The 19,748-nt window shown below is 39.4% G+C and overlaps 2 protein-coding genes across 2 annotated transcripts in view; one reads left to right on the plus strand and one right to left on the minus strand.

Moving 5' to 3' along the window:
• rap1b (RAP1B, member of RAS oncogene family) overlaps positions 1 to 19,748 on the minus strand; it is a 441,802-nt gene that overhangs the window by 292,503 nt on the left and 129,551 nt on the right. The gene's annotated exons all lie outside the window — the stretch shown is intronic.
• On the plus strand, positions 6,742 to 8,637 carry ifng1 (interferon gamma 1). The gene is made up of 4 exons (XM_060903661.1): positions 6,742 to 6,995; positions 7,474 to 7,545; positions 7,732 to 7,935; positions 8,303 to 8,637. The coding sequence occupies exons 1-4, from the start codon at positions 6,876 to 6,878 to the stop codon at positions 8,444 to 8,446; spliced, it is 540 nt and encodes a 179-aa protein (XP_060759644.1). The 5' UTR covers positions 6,742 to 6,875; the 3' UTR covers positions 8,447 to 8,637.

Consider the following 19,748-nt stretch of genomic DNA (forward strand, 5'->3'; position numbering starts at 1 on the left):
ACCCCGATTCCAAAAAAGTTGGGACAAAGTACAAATTGTAAATAAAAACGGAATGCAATAATTTACAAATCTCAAAAACTGATATTGTATTCATAATAGAACATAGACAACATATCAAATGTCGAAAGTGAGACATTTTGAAATTTCATGCCAAATATTGGCTCATTTGAAATTTCATGACAGCAACACATCTCAAAAAAGTTGGGACAGGGGCAATAAGAGGCTGGAAAAGTTAAAGGTACAAAAAAGGAACAGCTGGAGGACCAAATTGCAACTCATTAGGTCAATTGGCAATAGGTCATTAACATGACTGGGTATAAAAAGAGCATCTTGGAGTGGCAGCGGCTCTCAGAAGTAAAGATGGGAAGAGGATCACCAATCCCCCTAATTCTGCGCCAACAAATAGTGGAGCAATATCAGAAAGGAGTTCGACAGTGTAAAATTGCAAAGAGTTTGAACATATCATCATCTACAGTGCATAATATCATCAAAACATTCAGAGAATCTGGAAGAATCTCTGTGCGTAAGGGTCAAGGCCGGAAAACCATACTGGGTGCCTGTGATCTTCGGGCCCTTAGACGGCACTGCATCACATACAGGCATGCTTCTGTATTGGAAATCACAAAATGGGCTCAGGAATATTTCCAGAGAACATTATCTGTGAACACAATTCACCGTGCCATCCGCCGTTGCCAGCTAAAACTCTATAGTTCAAAGAAGAAGCCGTATCTAAACATGATCCAGAAGCGCAAACGTCTTCTCTGGGCCAAGGCTCATTTAAAATGGACTGTGGCAAAGTGGAAAACTGTTCTGTGGTCAGACGAATCAAAATTTGAAGTTCTTTATGGAAATCAGGGACGCCGTGTCATTCGGACTAAAGAGGAGAAGGATGACCCAAGTTGTTATCAGCGATCAGTTCAGAAGCCTGCATCTCTGATGGTATGGGGTTGCATTAGTGCGTGTGGCATGGGCAGCTTACACATCTGGAAAGACATCATCAATGCTGAAAGGTATATCCAGGTTCTAGAGCAACATATGCTCCCATCCAGACGACGTCTCTTTCAGGGAAGACCTTGCATTTTCCAACATGACAATGCCAAACCACATACTGCATCAATTACAGCATCATGGCTGCGTAGAAGAAGGGTCCGGGTACTGAACTGGCCAGTCTGCAGTCCAGATCTTTCACCCATAGAAAACATTTGGCGCATCATAAAACGGAAGATACGACAAAAAAGACTTAAGACAGTTGAGCAACTAGAATCCTACATTAGACAAGAATGGGTTAACATTCCTATCCCTAAACTTGAGCAACTTGTCTCCTCAGTCCCCAGACGTTTACAGACTGTTGTAAAGAGAAAAGGGGATGTCTCACAGTGGTAAACATGGCCTTGTCCCAACTTTTTTGAGATGTGTTGTTGTCATGAAATTTAAAATCACCTAATTTTTCTCTTTAAATGATACATTTTCTCAGTGTAAACATTTGATATGTCATCTATGTTCTATTCTGAATAAAATATGGAATTTTGAAACTTCCACATCATTGCATTCCGTTTTTATTTACAATTTGTACTTTGTCCCAACTTTTTTGGAATCGGGGTTGTGTATATATATATATATATATATATATATATATATATATATATATATATATATATATATGGTGTAGGATAAAAATGAACAATCAGCAAAATCATGCTCTTGGCTTTTATTAATTTAAAGTGCATAATGTTATGGGTCTTCATTGAAGAATGTGAATTTTCTACAAAAGGTCTCTTTTTAGGTGTGAACATAACTGTCACCTATGACAATATGCCTTACCAATGGGAAAACTGACAGACGTCTAACAGTTAGTTTGGTATTTAGTGGTAACACAACTTTTCAGAAAATCACAGAAGTATGAGACTGACGAGTTCTGTTTTTTGTAGTAAGTAGACTCAATAGTTTCACAATGAATGTCGACTCAATTCACACATGATTTATGTCATATTTCTCTACATTCTGTGTGACTTACTGAGCAATAGGTAATCCATTTACTCACCATGTCATATCATAACTATGGCTATATTTGTTAATATATAACCATATATACGGCAATGTCTAATTGATATCTAACTAGACCGTCATTCAATTAGGAGACTCCAGATTTGTTAAAACCCATGACTAATAAACTCCAAATAATGAAGGGAGCTTCTATCAGTTTTTGCGTGGTCCGTGTTTAGCGTCATGGGAGTTGAAGTGATAGAGAGATTCCTTCATTACACACATGAGTTTCATTGGCAGCCACAGCTCCGGAAAACCAACCATGTAGATTGAAGACGAAGCAGAAAATTGTTGGCTGTTCAGTTCGAGGTGTAGTTTCAGAATCATTTCTCGGGATGCCACCATTTTCCAGGCTAGCTCATAACCCGAACTCACTTCTACACAATCCTGGAGAGATATGACAATGTGTGAATATCTGCTGGGGGTCAAGCCTTTTCCAATTACAAATACAAAGCATTACATTTTAGATTCACTAAATCAAATTCAACAGTGAAAGTACATAACATAATGGCAGAACTAAAATGAAAAGCCAAAAGAGTAGTCCAGTATATACCGTCATGTTGAATAAACAACATTATGTTTATGCAGAATGGAAAAAGATGATCTCATTGCGTTGATAATGGTCGTTTTGGTTTCACACCGTTCTCTCTGCTTTCTGATTATGCTGCACAATTAATGAAGCATTAAAACCTCAGAACTCAAGAATCCTCAGCTTACCATAACCAATAGACATCGTTACTTCAAGCAAAATTAAAAGTGACTGATAGTTTAACATAAAGTCATGTTAATTAACTGGCTCTCTGCTCAAAAACATTGTAATGCTAAATGTTTGCTACACAGATGGGAGTTTTATGAGGTTGCGAGGTTGTTTACGTATCAGTAGTACTGTTGTGCTGTTAAACTCTCACATCTTGCTAATTATGACCACATATTATTACATAATAGTTCCCCAGTTTTTCAGATCAGCTTTCTCAAATGTTACACTCAAAACCTTAACTCCTTAAAGTCCCAGGTTATTATTTCCTTGTTTATCCTAAATCACATTCAGTAACTACAGTAAAACTAATAGGAAATTTACATAGTTAGAGAGTGAGAAATGTACAGAAAGGTGAGAAATTAAATCAAACAACAACAATAACATCACAAAGTGTGTTATCAAGGTGTTGGGCCACTGTAAGTTACTAGAAGAGCTTCAGTGCTTCAATACTGGAGGGATGAGTGTTATGCTTCCAAAATATATTCCAACAATTAGTGTTTTAATGATGGTGGTGTTGTCTAGCTTGTTCCCAAAAAGGCGGCTGTGCATGCCATAGCATATGATTTACATCAGATTCACTAACGTGAATTCAACAGTGAAAGTACATAACATAATGGCAGAACTAAAATGAAAAGCCAAAAGAGTAGTCCAGTATATGCCATCATGTTGCATAAACAACATTATGTTTATGCAGAATGGAAAAAGGGCGGCACGGTGGTGTAGTGGTTAGCGCTGTCGCCTCACAGCAAGAAGGTCCGGGTTTGAGCCCCGTGGCCGGCGAAGGGCCTTTCTGTGCGGAGTTTGCATGTTCTCCCCGTGTCCGCGTGGGTTTCCTCCGGGTGCTCCGGTTTCCCCCACAGTCCAAAGACATGCAGGTTAGGTTAACTGGTGACTCTAAATTGACCGTAGGTGTGAATGGTTGTCTGTGTCTATGTGTCAGCCCTGTGATGACCTGGCGACTTGTCCAGGGTGTACCCCGCCTTTCGCCCGTAGTCAGCTGGGATAGGCTCCAGCTTGCCTGCGACCCTGTAGAAGGATAAAGCGGCTAGAGATAATGAGATGAGAATGGAAAAAGAAGATCTCGTTATGTTGATAATGGTTGTTTTTGGTTTCACACCATTTGCTCTGCTTTCTGATTATGCTGCACAATTAATGAAGCATTAAAACCTCAGAGCTCAAGAATCCTCACCTTACCACAACCGAAAGACATCTTTACTTCAAGCAAAATTTAAAGCAACTGACAGTTTATCATATAGTCATGTTAAACTAGCAATTATTCAGAAACACTGTAATGCGAAACATTTGCTACATAGATGGGAGTTTTACGAGGTTGCAAGTTTGTTTACATATCAATAGTACTGTTATGCTGTTAAACTCTTACATCTTGCTAATTATGACCACATATTATAACATGATATTTGCCCAATTTGTCAGATCAGCTTTCTCAAATGTCACACTCAAAACTTTAAACTTAACCCCTTAAACACACACACACACACACACACACACACACACACACACACACACACACACACACGTACTCTCAACATTCATTCGCACACTGAACTCAGGAACTCAGGGACTGCACATTTCACTTTACCTCGCTCATTTGCACTATTCCGCAATACCTCACCTTAACAGCTATTAGTTTATTGTTTATACTGCTTATTTCATGTTTACCTGCTATACCTCAAGTGCCCTTGACTGTTATTTTATGTCCTTTTGCTCCAATTTATATGTGTGTGTGTGTGCGCGTGTGTATGTATATATACCTCTGAGTGTTTAGTCTATGTCTATTTCTTATCTAGAGTGTTTATACTGCTTATATTGTTTATTTCAGTTATTCTATTTTTATTTATTGCATTGCCTGTTTGCACTGTGGGTCAGAGAGGACTGAAATTTCATCTGTGCTGTATGTCGAGCATGTATAGCATATTTGACAATAAAGTTGACTTGACTTGACTTAAAGTCCCAGGTTTTTATTTCCTTGTTTATCCTAAATCACATTATTCAGTAACTAGAGTGAAGCTGACAGGAAATGTATGTAGTTAGAGAGTAAGAAATGTACAGAGAGGTGAGAAATTAAAAAAAAAATTGTGTTCTCAAGGTGTTGGGCCACCACAATTTCCTCGAAGAGCTTCAGTGCTTCAATACTGCAGAGATGAGTGCTATGCTTCCAAAATATATTCCAACAACTAGTGTTTTAATGACGGTGTTGTTGTTTAACTTGGTCCTGAAAAGGTGGCTGTGCAAGCCATAGCATATAATTTACATCATATTCATCCTCATCTCTCTCATCTCATTATCTGTAGCCGCTTTATCCTGTTCTACAGGGTCGCAGGCAAGCTGGAGCCTATCCCAGCTGACTACGGGCGAAAGGCGGGGTACACCCTGGACAAGTCACCAGGTCATCACAGGGCTGACACATAGACACAGACAACCATTCACACTCTTATTCACACCTACGGTCAATTTAGAGTCACCAGTTAACCTAACCTGCATGTCTTTGGACTGTGGGGGAAACCGGAGCACCCGGAGGAAACCCACGCGGACACGGGGAGAACATGCAAACTCCGCACAGAAAGGCCCTCGCCGGCCACGGGGCTCGAACCTGGACCTTCTTGCTGTGAGGCGACGGTGCTAACCACTACACCACCGTGTAAATAAATATGAATGGGCAATAAGAGATACTAATATGAAGTTCTAAATAGATGAATCTCAAGTTTTGACTTGAAAAGAGAGAGGGAGTCACAAGATCTAACATCTATGGGTACCGTGTTCCAGAGGTGAGGCGCAGTTACAGCAAAAGAACACGAGCCATATGTCTTGAGATGGTAATCCACCGGCTTTAAAAGAACAGCATTTGAAGATCTCAGTGTTCTTATTGGGACACAGAGCTGTAGAGCATCACTGCTATAACCAGGTACAAGACCATGCAACCCTCTGAAGGCCAGAAGTAGAATCTTGAAGTGAATGTGTTTCTCTACTGGTAACCAATGAAGCTGCAAAGGCAATGAAGCTGTTTTGTTACAAATAACAAAACAAAACAAATTAAGTCAAATGCTCATATTTCTTTAAGGGTGTGGCAAAAATAAGCTGATCGAATGTCCTTGTCTTTCTGGTTGCTGTCTTTGGGTAATGAATTTTGTGTGCAGTAAATGTGCATGAATGTGATCACCATATTAATATTATATTGACATTGTATTATATCATCAAATATAATCCAAATACTCAGAAAGCAAAAGCTAGGGTAAATTCAGACATCATGGGCATATGAACCGCATGCTGAAAATGAGACCATGGGTATTAACTGGTAGTATTTTCCCATATCGGAAAATTCCTCCATTATACTCTTTGAGGTCCTAGTCACCCATTTCATGGTAAACCCATGGGGCAACTTTGTGTGACTGGTTTATGTGTCTGATGTCAACAGCAAGTGATGATTTCATAAGTCGTGGTAAATAACAATGAGAACACATTTGAATGAGTGTTAGTATCACCTCTACTTTAGTTTACACCTCTATTTTAGTTCCACTCAAATATCCAAAAATGATAGGAAACAGCCTCCTAGAGTGCATTACCAAAACCTCTGATTCTTTCCATCCCTTGTGATCAAGCACATTTATGGCCTCATATAGTACTTTCAAATAAGCTTGTCCCCCAGACCTTTGTAGTTGCTCATCACTGAAAAAGAGCCCCTGACCACAAAAAGCACCAACAGCTCCGCCCTGAGCTATCCCAAAGATTCCACCTTGGGTGGTGTATGTTGAACCATATGCATAGAATTATGCATTGTGATTTATAGGAAACTCAGAGTGTTAGAAAACCACAAATTTCACACCTTAGCCCATCTATGCTGCCTGCTCGCACACACTCGCACTACGCTGAAAACTATAAATATCATCTCATTCAGACTGATAGGAGCATTCAGACTTTGACAGAGGAGAAGTGAACACGGTGGTGACTTCAGTCAAAGAGAGCCAACAGGTCACACGAAAAGACAGTGTTGTGTCCAGCACGTGGGAATATCTGTGGAAATTTGGTGACAGGCTGAAACTTGTATAAGAAACCAACGATGACCCTGTCCTGGAGAATATGTTTTGTCTTATTTGGAATGATGGCGTACTCTGAGGCCAACCTCCCGGAAAACATCAAGAAGTCTATTGAACATCTGCAGAATCACTATGTACAAAAAGTAAGTCCTATTCATAGTATATAATAGAAGTTATGATAAAGGATCAGCAAACTAATATATATCAAGGCTGCTTATTATCAATAAGTTTACTTGCAGCTCAAGTTTAAATGTTTTGCTTAACAGCAGTGGGTTCACTTGTGTTTTCTAGCAAAGTTTGGCAAATAAGAATAATCGAAGCAGAAAAACAGCATAACTTAAAAGAGTCCAGGAAGTAGACAGTGAAACCAAATGAAGAGCATAGTTTATGATGACTGTGTGGGTTGTGCTGATAGGTGGGCTAGTTTCAAGATTTGTCACTAATACCCACCACTTGTTTATGATGTGACAGTGGTGAACTTGTAACCTAAAACCAAAAATATTTCCAAAGTTGCAAGACAGAAGTGCATTAAAGTATCATATAACTGACAGCAGTTGTCATAAGTCATTGAAAGTTGGCACACTTCTCATACACACCTCTACATGTTTGTATCTCTTTCAGAATTACAACCCAGAAAAATTGTATAATGGACGTTCCCTCTTTCTAGACAAGCTGAAGGATAAAACGTTTGAGGTAAACCGCACAAAATACACAACTTCTTTTCTGACTTCCCTCTAGTATATCGACGTAGACGGCATCATTTTATTTTGCATGTTATAACAATTTATTTGATGCCTACATATTCTACTCTTACTCCAGCAATGTCCTTGGATCTCATGAAGCCTATAATAAACCCCACTCTTTCTCTTTTGTGCACAGGAGGGTGAACAGAAGCTCCTGATGACTATTATTCTTGATGCATACAACAAAATTTTCACCCGGATGGAGAATGAGACTCAGGATGAAAAGGTGAAGCATGACTTGCATGAAGTAAAAGAACAAGTGAACAAGCTGAAAGAACACTACTTCTCTGGCAAACATGCTACCATCAAGAAGTATGTCACTGAGCTGGTGGAGCTTAAGGTAAGCCCTGTCATAGATGTATTCAGTGATTCTCAACTCAAATATTCTTGAAAAGCCATATACGTGTAAATAGGACATGCCTGTTTATTCTAGGGGAAGGAAGTGGGGCTTTCTATGAAATAATAGTGGCTTCACTGCCTAAACAGCAGGGGTCTTTAATGAGACTTCATGCACTGTGAGGAAAAAGAAATAGTAAAACACCAATAACTAGGCTCTTAATTGAAATGAAACGACAAAGTGCATGTACATATAATGACTGCCTTACTAATCACTCTTTAATACATGCATTCGACTTAAAGTTGTTTTCACAAACCACCTTTAATTTCACCACTAATCAGGAACTTACAATTAATCTATCTCATCTTAGGAAAGTGACCCAACGATCCAGAGCAAAGCAATAATTGAGCTGAGGACCATCTACAATCAGGCAACAAATCTGGGGAACCTGTCAGCAGAGAACCACCGGCGACGACGGCAAGCTAGAGGCTCCAAAAAGCAGCGGCGTTCTTAGCCAAAAATTAATTCCTTTAGAATGTTACCAAGGAGGTGCTTGAAGGTGTAGATTTATTTATTGGAATACAGTGCCTCAGATTTTATATTTTATGGACACTGACATAATTTATTAACATTGTTAAAATCTTAATTTTATTAATTGTACTAATTTATTTAATTTGCTATTTATTTTGTGAAAGTGTCTACTGTTGTCTTACTTGGGTTTATCAATTGGTTATTACTTGCTAAAGCAAGTGTTGTAAGGTCTATGACTAAATAAATTGAAAACCTTTATTATAATAAGTGGTTTGAATTTATTTCTGAAAAAGTGTAGCAAAAACATGATTGTCAGATGACTCAAAAACTATAGTGAAACTAATAGGAAAGGTCTTTTGTTACATTGCTGTGCATACCAAGGGTAACGCTTGACATAATGCTATCACCACCATGCTTCACTTGGGGATGGGGTTCTCATGGAGATGAGCAGTGTTGGGTTTCTGCCAAACGTAGCCCTTTTGTTGCTTCTTTGATTGATGTCTTGGTCCTGCCTTTTGGTGGTTGTGTAATATTCATTCCATGTTTTAAGAATAACGAAACCGTCACTGACAGTGTAGCTCACTTCGGCCCTGTGTAGTCCAGAAGGAACGATCTAAAGTGGGCCACCTTATGCAATAAATGTTGCAAGCTACAGTGCTCAGCATAAATGAGTACACCCTCTTTGAAAAGTAACATTTTAAACAATATCTCAATGAACACAAACAATTTCCAAAATGTTGACAAGACAAAGTTTAATATAACATCTGTTTAATTTATAATGTGAAAGTAAGGTTAATAATATAACTTAGATTACACATTTTTTCAGTTTTACTCAAATTAGGGTGGTGCAAAAATGAGTACACCCCACAACAAAAACTACTATATCTAGTACTTTGTATGGCCTCCATGATTTTTAATGACAGCACCAAGTCTTCTAGGCATGGAATGAACAAGTTGGCGACATTTTGCAATATCAATCTTTTTCCATTCTTCAACAATGACCTCTTTTAATGACTGGATGCTGGATGGAGAGTGATGCTCAACTTGTCTCTTCAGAATTCCCCAAAGAAAATCATTTCTTTACACCACAAAGGTGAAGGCTACAAGAAGATCAGCAAAGCTTTACTTATCAGTCAGAATACTGTAGCAAAAGTGGTACAAAAATTTAAGAAAGATGGAACTGCAACCATCTCACAGAGACGTCCAGGTCATCCACAGAAGTTAACACCTCGACAGGAGCGTCTTCTGATGAGAAGGGCTGAAGAAAATCGGTATGCAAGTTCACTGCAGTTATCTAAAGAAGTAGAAAGCCAAACTGGGGTGACTACTTCCCGTGACACAATACAGCATACACTGCAGAGGAATGGCATGCATGGATGCTGTCCACGAAAGAAGCCTCTCCTAAAGCCCAGGCACAAAAAAGCCTGCCTGGAGTTTGCCAGGGCCCATGCTGACAAAGATGAAGACTACGGGGACTCTGGAGTGATGAAACCAAGATAAATGTTTTTGGAACTGATGGCTTCAAAACTGTTTGGCGTCGCAAAGGTGAGGAATACAAAGAAAAATGCATGGTGCCTACAGTGAAACACGGTGGTGGCAGTGTCCTTATGTGGGGCTGCATGAGTGCTGCTGGTGTCGGGGAGCTGCATTTCATTGATGGCATCATGAATTCACAGGCGTATTGCTCTATATTGAAAGAGAAGATGCTACCATCACTCCATGCCCTTGGTTGTCGTGCACATTTCCAACATGACTAAACACACATCTAAGGCCACTGTTGGATTTCTGAAGAAGAACAGGGTGAAAGTGATTCACTGGCCAAGTATGTCTCCTGATCTGAACCCAATCGAACACCTATGGGGAATTCTGAAGAGACAAGTTGAGCATCACTCTCCATCCAGCATCCAGTCACTAAAAGAGGTCATTGTTGAAGAATGGAAAAAGATTGATGTTGCAAAATGTCACCAACTTGTTCATTCCATGCCTAGAAGACTTGGTGCGGTCATTAAAAATCATGGAGGCCATACAAAGTACTAGATGTAGTAGTTTTTGTTGTGGGGTGTACTCATTTTTGCACCACCCTAATTTGAGTAAAACTGAAAAAATGTGTAATCTAAGTTATATTATTAACCTTACTTTCACATTATAAGTTAAACAGATGTTATATTAAACTTTGTCTTGTCAACATTTTGGAAATTGTTTGTGTTCACTGAGATATTGTTTAAAATGTTACTTTTCAAAGGGGGTGCACTCATTTACGCTGAGCACTGTATATACACTATATACAAGCTATATATAGAAGCTATATACACCCTAGGAATACTGACTTATTTACCAGAAAGAATCCAAAACGGTGAGGAATTGACAGAGAAGAAGTGATTTTTGTTGAACTGCTCATTAAGGCTTAATTAGTCCATAATTTAATTAATAATTGCAATTATGCAAATCTGGGTAAAAGCTATATGCACCCTAGGCAGACCTACCTTCCTTCGAAAAAGAATAAAAAATGGTGAAGAACTGAGAGAAGAAGCGATTTTCATGAAATGTGGATGACGCCGGACAGATGACAGACAATGGATGATGGACAGACAATACATGATGGCATAAGCTCATTGACTGTCAGCCAGATGAGATAATAATGAGTTTAATGGTACTCTACTGGAGGTCTACTGGATGTCTACTGGACCACCGACGAGTGGCCTAGTGGTTAGCGTGTTTGCCTCTTGATCGGGAGATTGCGAGTTCTACTCACAGTCGGGTCATACCAAAGACCATTATAAAAATGGTGCATCTGGTAAGGCACGCTGCAATACAGATGTGAGTGGGGAGTCAAACTCTTGCAGTTACCAGAGGACTAGCCCCCCACTGTAACCCTAGCTATGTAATAGAGGCTGAGGGCTACAAAACGGAGATTGGTGCCGCCAAGTGCGCCATGAATGGTGTGGGAAGGACTTTGACTTGACTACTGGATGTTCAAAGTTTGTAACAGTTTCTTATAACCAAACCTTGACTAAGGCCCTGTCCACACGGCAATGGATTCAGGTGAATCTGATAAAATTGTTTATCGTTTCGGCCTGGCGTCCACACGGCACTGGCGTTTTGGGTGCCCCAAAACGAAATCTTTTGAGAACGGGTTCCAGAGTGAAAAAATCTGGCAACGGCGCCGTTGCGAAGTCGTCTGGATGAGTAGAACGGATTTGTTTATGATGACGTCACAACCACATGACAATCCCGCCAGCAAAAATAGGAAAAAAAAAGGAGCGATCTCACCTCTTCAGATGTTGGTTTAAGTCCGACAATACATTCCTCAAAAAGGGCATAGAAGAACAAAGTAATCCATCAACGTGTAGCATTCAATTTATTCCGGACCATTAAAGAATTCTGGAGGATCTCAGAATGTTGGCGTACCGGCTTCCATCTACCCCGTTCATTCCTCTCTCTCTCTATCTACCCCAGTTCATTCCTCTTTCCGCGTCTCCATTCAAAAAACGAGCACGTGATTTAAAGGGACTATATCCATAGGATAGGGAGTGAGAAGGTGTGTGCGTGTGACAGTGACAGGGAAGAACCTAGGCTCATGCTCGCCCTGAATTTCTCTTAAAGTGAAGGCAGAAGAACGTTCAGCGCCTGGCCAGGCTTTCTATGTATTAATTTACATAGACGTTTTAATATGAAATATAAATAAGTGTCTTAGACAATAGATACTATTTTACGCTACTGATTAATAATCAAAACGTTATGTGGCTGATGCTACAGAAGAAGGGGTTTATGCGCATGCGTCTACTTCTTCTATTGTTCTGGTGTCTCCGATGGGACCATCTTACAGCGCACGTAGAGGTGTGGCATGTGTATTGCATCGTTTTCAGCAAGCGTTGCGTTGCCATATGTACCTGAAATTTTAATGATCCATTGCCCATGTGGACACGATATTTAAAAAAAAAATCTCGTTGCCGTTGTCGTGTGGCTGTAGCCTAAAACTTTGCCCACACTGATACAAAACTTTGTACAGAACTTGAATAGCTGTAACTGGTATTGTATAGCTTGGATAGCTTCTTGGTCTTCATGATGCAGTTTATGCATGCTTTCTAACAAACTCTGGGGCTCTAAGAACAGATTTGCTCACATTAAAATCAACATGGCATGTTAAATGCACTTTAATTAGTTGAACTCCAACTAATTATATGAGTTCTGATGGCAACTGCTTGCACTAGAACAAGTTTAAGAGTTTTGCTCAAACAAGGGTGAAAGTTTATGCAATCATAAAGGTTTTTCCATCCATCCATCCATCCATCCATTATCTATATCGCTTATCTGTGATGGTTGCGTTGGAAGCTGGGGCCAATTCCAGTGGACTTTGGGTGAGAGGCAGGGTACACCCTGTGCAGGTCACCAATCTATTGCAGGGCTAACACAGAGATGAACAATCATTCACACCAATGTGTGAATATGGCTATTTTGTTGTTTTGTAGATTATGACATGACATATGGGGCGGCACAGTGGTGTAGTGTTAGCACTGTCGCCTTACAGCAAGAAGGTCCTGGGTTTGAACCCAGCGGCCGGCGAGGGCCTTTCTGTGTGGACTTTGCATGTTCTCCCCGTGTCTGCGTGGGTTTCCTCTGGGTGCTCCAGTTTTCCCCACAGTCCAAAGACATGCAGGTTAGGCTAACTGGTGACCCTAAATTGACTGTAGGTGTGAATGTGAGTGTGAATGCTTGTTTGTCTCTATGTGTCAGCCCTGTGATGACCTGGCAACTTGTCCAGGGTGTACCCCACCTCTCGCCCATAGTCAGCTGGGATAGGCTCCAGCTTGCCTGCGACCCTGTAGAACAGGATAAGCGACTACAGATAATGGATGGATGGATGGATGGATGGACAGACATATGGTCCCAAATAAGCCAATTTCATATCCAGGTTGTAACACTACAAAATGTGGAAAAGGGGCATGGAAAAGTGAGGGAATGTAAGTTTGAACGTTCCAATATGGCGGTGGAGTGGTTAGCACTGTCGCCTCACAGCAAGAAGGTTGTGGGTTTGAGCCCAGTAACTGATGTGGGGCTTTTTGTGTGGAGTTTAAATGTTCTCTCCGTGTCTGCACGGGTTTCTTCCGGGTGCTCCAATTTCCCCCGCAGTCCAAAGATATGCAGGTTAGGCTAATTGGTGGCTCTAAATTGACTGTAGGTATGAATGTGAATGGTTGTTTGTCTCTATGTGTCAGCCCTGCGATGATCTGGCAACTTGTCCAGGGTGTACCCCGCCTCTCACCCATAGTCAGCTGGAATAGGCTCCAGCTTGCCTGCGACCCTGCACAGGATGAGTGGTGATGGATGGAAGTTCCAAAAGGTTCTGGATGTTTAAAGGGTTCCTGATTCATTGTGACAAGTTTTAAAATTTAAAGACAATGCTTAAAATTACAATTTGATACTCAAGGTATTTATCAGTTAGAATATTGTCCGGTTTGATCTTCACCCTTTTATCTCGTGTAAATTCAAATGGTCATGGATGAAAAATCATTTGTTATAGATTCATTTGAAAACTTTTGTCTCTTATTGAGCTGCCACTGAATTAAGAGGGGTTTTGATTATATCATGAGCAGCAACTGAGAAATGAGAGTTCTTGATATTACACTTCCTTCTTTGGTCAGGGTGCTGGAGATCTGCTAGCATACATGTGCAGCGCTGATACAAATCTCTACACTCAGAATTCATATCCTATTATTAAAGAATTGGTCCTGTGGTCTTGGTTTACAAGTGATAGTATGGAATATGGTAAGCATGATCTATGTTTTAAAAAGCTGTCATTTTCTTTGAACAAATGACATGGTCAGGTTTTAGTGTTTTTAACCCTTTGATGCAAAACATGTGTCAAAAGTGACCCGGCTGAGTTTTTATCTTCTATATCTTTGCAATAAATTAATTCCATCATTCAGTATTCAAGGTATTCCTCAATTAACTTGTTTTTGATCATCATACATCCTTATTTTATTTTTTCCTTTCTTACTTTTTGGATAAAAACCCTTTTTGTATCACTACCCTTCTAATGCACAACATGGGTCAAAAACGACCTGCATTCATTTTCCAGGTTATTTCATGTATGGCTGAGGGTTTCTATGATATACTTTTGAAATAAATTCATTTTGTCATTTACTTTTCCAAATATGCAGTAAATATCTTGTTTTTGTTTAGCACAAATCATCATTTTTATTTTTCCTTTCTTAAGTTATGAACAAGCACAGCTTTTGTAATTCTACATCAAGTTTACACACATGGGTCAGAAACGACCCGCATGCATTTACTCCAGCGTTTGGTGGGAACTGTGAATTGTGCTTGTGTCAGACATTTCACAGCTCAGCACAGCGCCCTTTGCCCATCTAATACATGTAAGTAATGTTTTTCAATTGTTCTAACATTACCTTAGAAAAAAATTGATTATGTTTAGGTTCCCTTGAGATTGAGTAGATTACTTGTCAGAAAGTTACAAGTAATTACTATTAGCTACCGAGCTGTTGACATATTCTACTTTAGTTAGCTAATTTTATTGTAGTTGGCTTAGCTAACTACATAGTTAATAAATAAATAACTGGCCCCATTCACTGCTAAAGTAATTACTTGAAACAAATTATTATTATAGTATTAAGACGTTTAATTTTAAATCACACTTGGATGACCCATGTGTAGTAATATAAAAAGTATTTTTGGTCATAAAGTAGGAAAGAAAAAATTAAATTAATGATTTGTGGTAATTAAAAACAAGATATTTAAAGAATACTTGGAATATTCAATCATAAAATAAATTGATTTCAAAAGATAGAGCAAAGAAAAACTCAGTCAGCATGAAATAACCTGGAAAATGAATGCGGGTCATATTTGACCCATGTTGTGCATTAGAAGGGGTGTGCATATGTTTTGCATCAAAGGGTTAATGAATAACTTCAAAATAAATTTGCCCAATTCCATAGAAAAACTGTATTGAATACAGTTCAGGCTTCAAGATGAGGTCATTTCTGAAAACAGCAGAAGAGTTTTTCACTCTGCAAGAGATGTATTTTTACATGCATTTGCAAAATCAGCATGGTCTTGCTGATGAAAGGTCACCTACAGTGGTGCTTGAAAGTTTGTGAACCCTTTAGAATTTTCTATATTTCTGCATAAATATGACCTAAAACATCATCAGATTTTCACACAAGTCCTAAAAGTAGATAAAGAGAACCCAGTTAAACAAATGAGACAAAAATATTATACTTAGTCATTTATTTATTGAAGAAAATGATCCAATATTACATATCTGTGAGTGGCAAAAGTATGTGAACCTCTAGGATTAGCAGTTAATTTGAAGGTGAAAATAGAGTCAGGTGTTTTCAATCAATGGGATGACAATCAGGTGTGAGTGGGCACCCTGTTTTTTTTAAAGAACAGGGATCTATCAAAGTCTGATCTTCACAATGCATGTTTGTGGAAGTGTATCATGGCACGAACAAAGGAGATTTCTGAGGACCTCAGAAAAAGCGTTGTTGATGCTAATCAGGCTGGAAAAGGTTACAAAACCATCTCTAAAGAGTTTGGACTCCAACAATCGACAGTCAGACAGATTGTATACAAATGGAGGAAATTCAAGACCATTGTTACCCTCCCCAGGAGTGGTCGACCAACAAAGATCACTCCAAGAGCAAGGCATGTAATAGTCGGCGAGGTCACAAAGGACCCCAGGGTAACTTCTAAGCAACTGAAGGCCTCTCTCACACTGCCTAATGTTAATGTTTATGAGTCCACCATCAGGAGAACACTGAACAACAATGGTGTGCATGGCAGGGTTGCAAGGAGAAAGCCACTGCTCTCCAAAAAGAACATTGCTGCTTGTCTGCAGGTTGCTAAAGATCACGTGGACAAGCCAGAAGGCTATTGGAAAAATGTTTTGTGGACAGATGAGACCAAACCAGAACATTTTGGTTTAAATGAGAAGCATTATGTTTGGAGAAAGGAAAAGACTGCATTCCAGCATAAGAAACTATCCCATCTGTGAAATATGGTGGTGGTAGTATCATGGTTTGGGCCTGTTTTTCTGCATCTGGGCCAGGATGGCTTGCCATCATTGATGGAGCAATGAATTCTGAATTATACCAGCAAATTCTAAAGGAAAATGTGAGGACATCTGTCCATGAACTGAATCTCAAGAGAAGGTGGGTCATGCAGCAAGACAACGACCCTAAGCACACAAGTCGTTCTACCAAAGAATGGTTAAAGAAGAATAAAATTAATGTTTTGGAATGGCCAAGTCAAAGTCCTGACCTTAATCTAATTGAAATGTTGTGGAAGGACCTGAAGCGAGCGGTTCATGTGAGGAAACCCACCAACATCCCAGAGTTGAAGCTGTTCTGTATGGAGGAATGGGCTAAAATTCCTCCAAGCCGGTGTGCAGGACTGATCAACAGTTACCGGAAACGTTTAGTTGCAGTTATTGCTGCACAAGGGGGTCACACCAGATACTGAAAGCAAAGGTTCATATACTTTTGCCACTCACAGATATGTAATATTGGATCATTTTCCTCAATAAATAAATGACCAAGTGTAATATTTGTGTCTCACTTGTTTAACTGGGTTCTCTTTATCTACTTTTAGGACTTGTGTGAAATTCTGATGATGTTTTAGGTCATATTTATGCAGAAATATAGAAAATTCTAAAGGGTTCACAAACTTTCAAGCACCTCTGTATAATATGGCTTAACGCTTACTGGCACTTACATGAAGTTGTCTGTTTTACATCTACTTCTAATTAAGTAATGAAACTGTTACCTGAGTAGAACCTGTGTAGTCTCAGTGTTACATGCAAGACCCTCTTTTAAAGGAAAAAGGTTAAAGAGTGTGAGAAAAAGAAGTAAACAAAAGTCAGAAAAGACGTACACTGAACATAATGTGGAAACCCCCTCCTCTAGTGCCTCTAGAGAAGTGAAGCGAGGCATGATGAAACCAATAAGCTGATACAACAAAATGGAAATCCCTAGACCTTGAGGTATTCTACCAGCCAGGTGCATACCATGCCATGTACAAAGTGAAATTAAAGGAAAAAACACTTTTTAAGTAAGAACTGAAATATGCTGAACAAACATAACCAGTTTGGTTTGTGAAAAGACAGAAAGTAAACTGATCACCAAAATTCCCTGCCAAGAGTAAAGTCAGCATCATGTAAGAAGCAGCAGTTAGCTGGTACTGAAACACTGCATCTCCAGGCCTTGTTTAGTCATGCAAATGAGCCTCCTACATGGCATTGGTTTATAAAGGGTACTAGAGAAGTGTGGGTGAATAAGATCATACTAAACTTATTATTAATATACTGCACCCATGTCATTATGTTCCTGTCTGGAAAACATTTCAGCCAGTAGGCCAATGTACAAATGAATATGTTTTTAGATTTAATTTTGGAAATGTAGCAAATATAATCACGGAGTTCCTTGCTTATTTTGAGCCCTATATGCATCACAGCATGTTGAAATTCTCAGTCTGATTAAATGTGGATGAATCAGTTCAAGTTCATTATGTAAGGAATAAGATGCTTCAGGCAGCAGCATGTCCTGAAGTAATTTGATTCTCTTTTACCACAAAAATTTGGCAACAATTACAATCATTATTAACTGACATATATTGTACTTTTTATCCTTTATAGTTAATGTTCTGGACCACCACATATTAAATTAGTTACATTACATTGCAGGCATTAAGCAGACGTTCTTATCCAGAGCGATGTACAACATACCCAGAGTATCCAACTGGGGAGCAGTTGAGGGTTAGGCGTCTTGCTCAAGGGCACTCCAGCCATTCCTGCTGGTCCAGCAAATCAAACTGGCGACCTTTTGGTCCCAAAGCTGCTTCGCTTACCATTAGGCCATGGCTTCCCCATTATCACATTATCAGTTCCTATTATCACTTACATTATAATGCCTATAAGCAGTCTTTCTCTTAGAAGGCTCTTTTCTCCCTCTGTCTTGAAATCAAGAAATACAAAAAAATGCAGTATGAAATGTTACAGAAAAAAAACAAAGTGCAAAGCTCTTCGTCTTGAAGATATTACTATATCTGAAAATGTAAAGTTACAGCTTTATCTCTGACTGTTACAATATTCTGGCACTGGAGACTCCTTCCAAAAATGCTAAATAAACATCTCACAGAAAATGTCACCTTATCAACAATTACATGGTTTTTTTATTTGTTTATGTTTAGCATCCCCTATACAATTCACTGTGTTAGTTATATCTATATATGCTACATTTATTATACTAAACCAAATCAGCCATAACACTAAAACCATCTTGTGTAGGTCCCCCTTGTGCTGTTGAAACAGCTCTGACCCATCAAGGCATGAATTTCACAAGACCTCTGAAGGTGTGCTGTTGTATCTGGAGCCAAGATGTTAGCAGCAGCTTCTTTAAGTCCCGTAAGTTGTGAGGTGGAGCCTCCATGGATCAGACTTGTTTGTTCAGCACATCCCACAAATGCTCACTCCGCAACACCTTGGACCAAATCTATGGTACCTTCTGCTCTGATGCAGTCATCTAGCTGTCACAGTTTGACCCTCGTCAAAGTCACTCGGATCCTTATCCATATCCAGTAGCTCAGTACAGGGTAGCTCATTAGTTAAGCTGTTGGACTACTGATTGGAGCACCAACAATCAACTCATGGAGTGTGAGTTCAAATCACTGCTAAGCTGTTACTGCCAGGCCCTCAACTGCTCAGTTATATAAATGCAAGTCACTCTGGATAAGGGTGTCTGATAAATGAAAGGTTAAGCCCTTTTTTCCTGCTTCTAACACATCAACTTTATGAACAGACTGTTCACTTGCTGTGCAGGCCAATCATTCTTCTACATCAACCTTTGGAAAATCATGTCTTTATGGAACTCACTTTGTGCTTAGGGATATTACCATGCTGGAACATGTTGGGGTCCCTTAGTTCTGGTGAAGGGAAATCTTAAATCTACAGTACACAAAGACATTGTATACATTCGTGTGCTTCCAACTTTGTGGCCACAGTTGCAGGAAGGCCTGCGTATGGGTGTGATGGTTAGGTCTCCACAAACTTTTAGCCATGTAGTGCATACTATATGTACAATAGTACATATAACAACATATTACAATGAGCACATTAATATATAAACCTGTCTTACACCCAGACCTGTCCAGACAGAACTGAGGATTCAACAGATTGAGTAAATGTGAAAATAATGGCATAAACCTAAAAAAAATTAGGCCAACTGTGCCTTGTCTAACCTGGGAAAAAGCCAACTCTGCCTTCTACA

This window comes from Neoarius graeffei, chromosome 21, assembly GCF_027579695.1.
Source record: "Neoarius graeffei isolate fNeoGra1 chromosome 21, fNeoGra1.pri, whole genome shotgun sequence".
Classification (NCBI taxonomy): domain Eukaryota; kingdom Metazoa; phylum Chordata; class Actinopteri; order Siluriformes; family Ariidae; genus Neoarius; species Neoarius graeffei.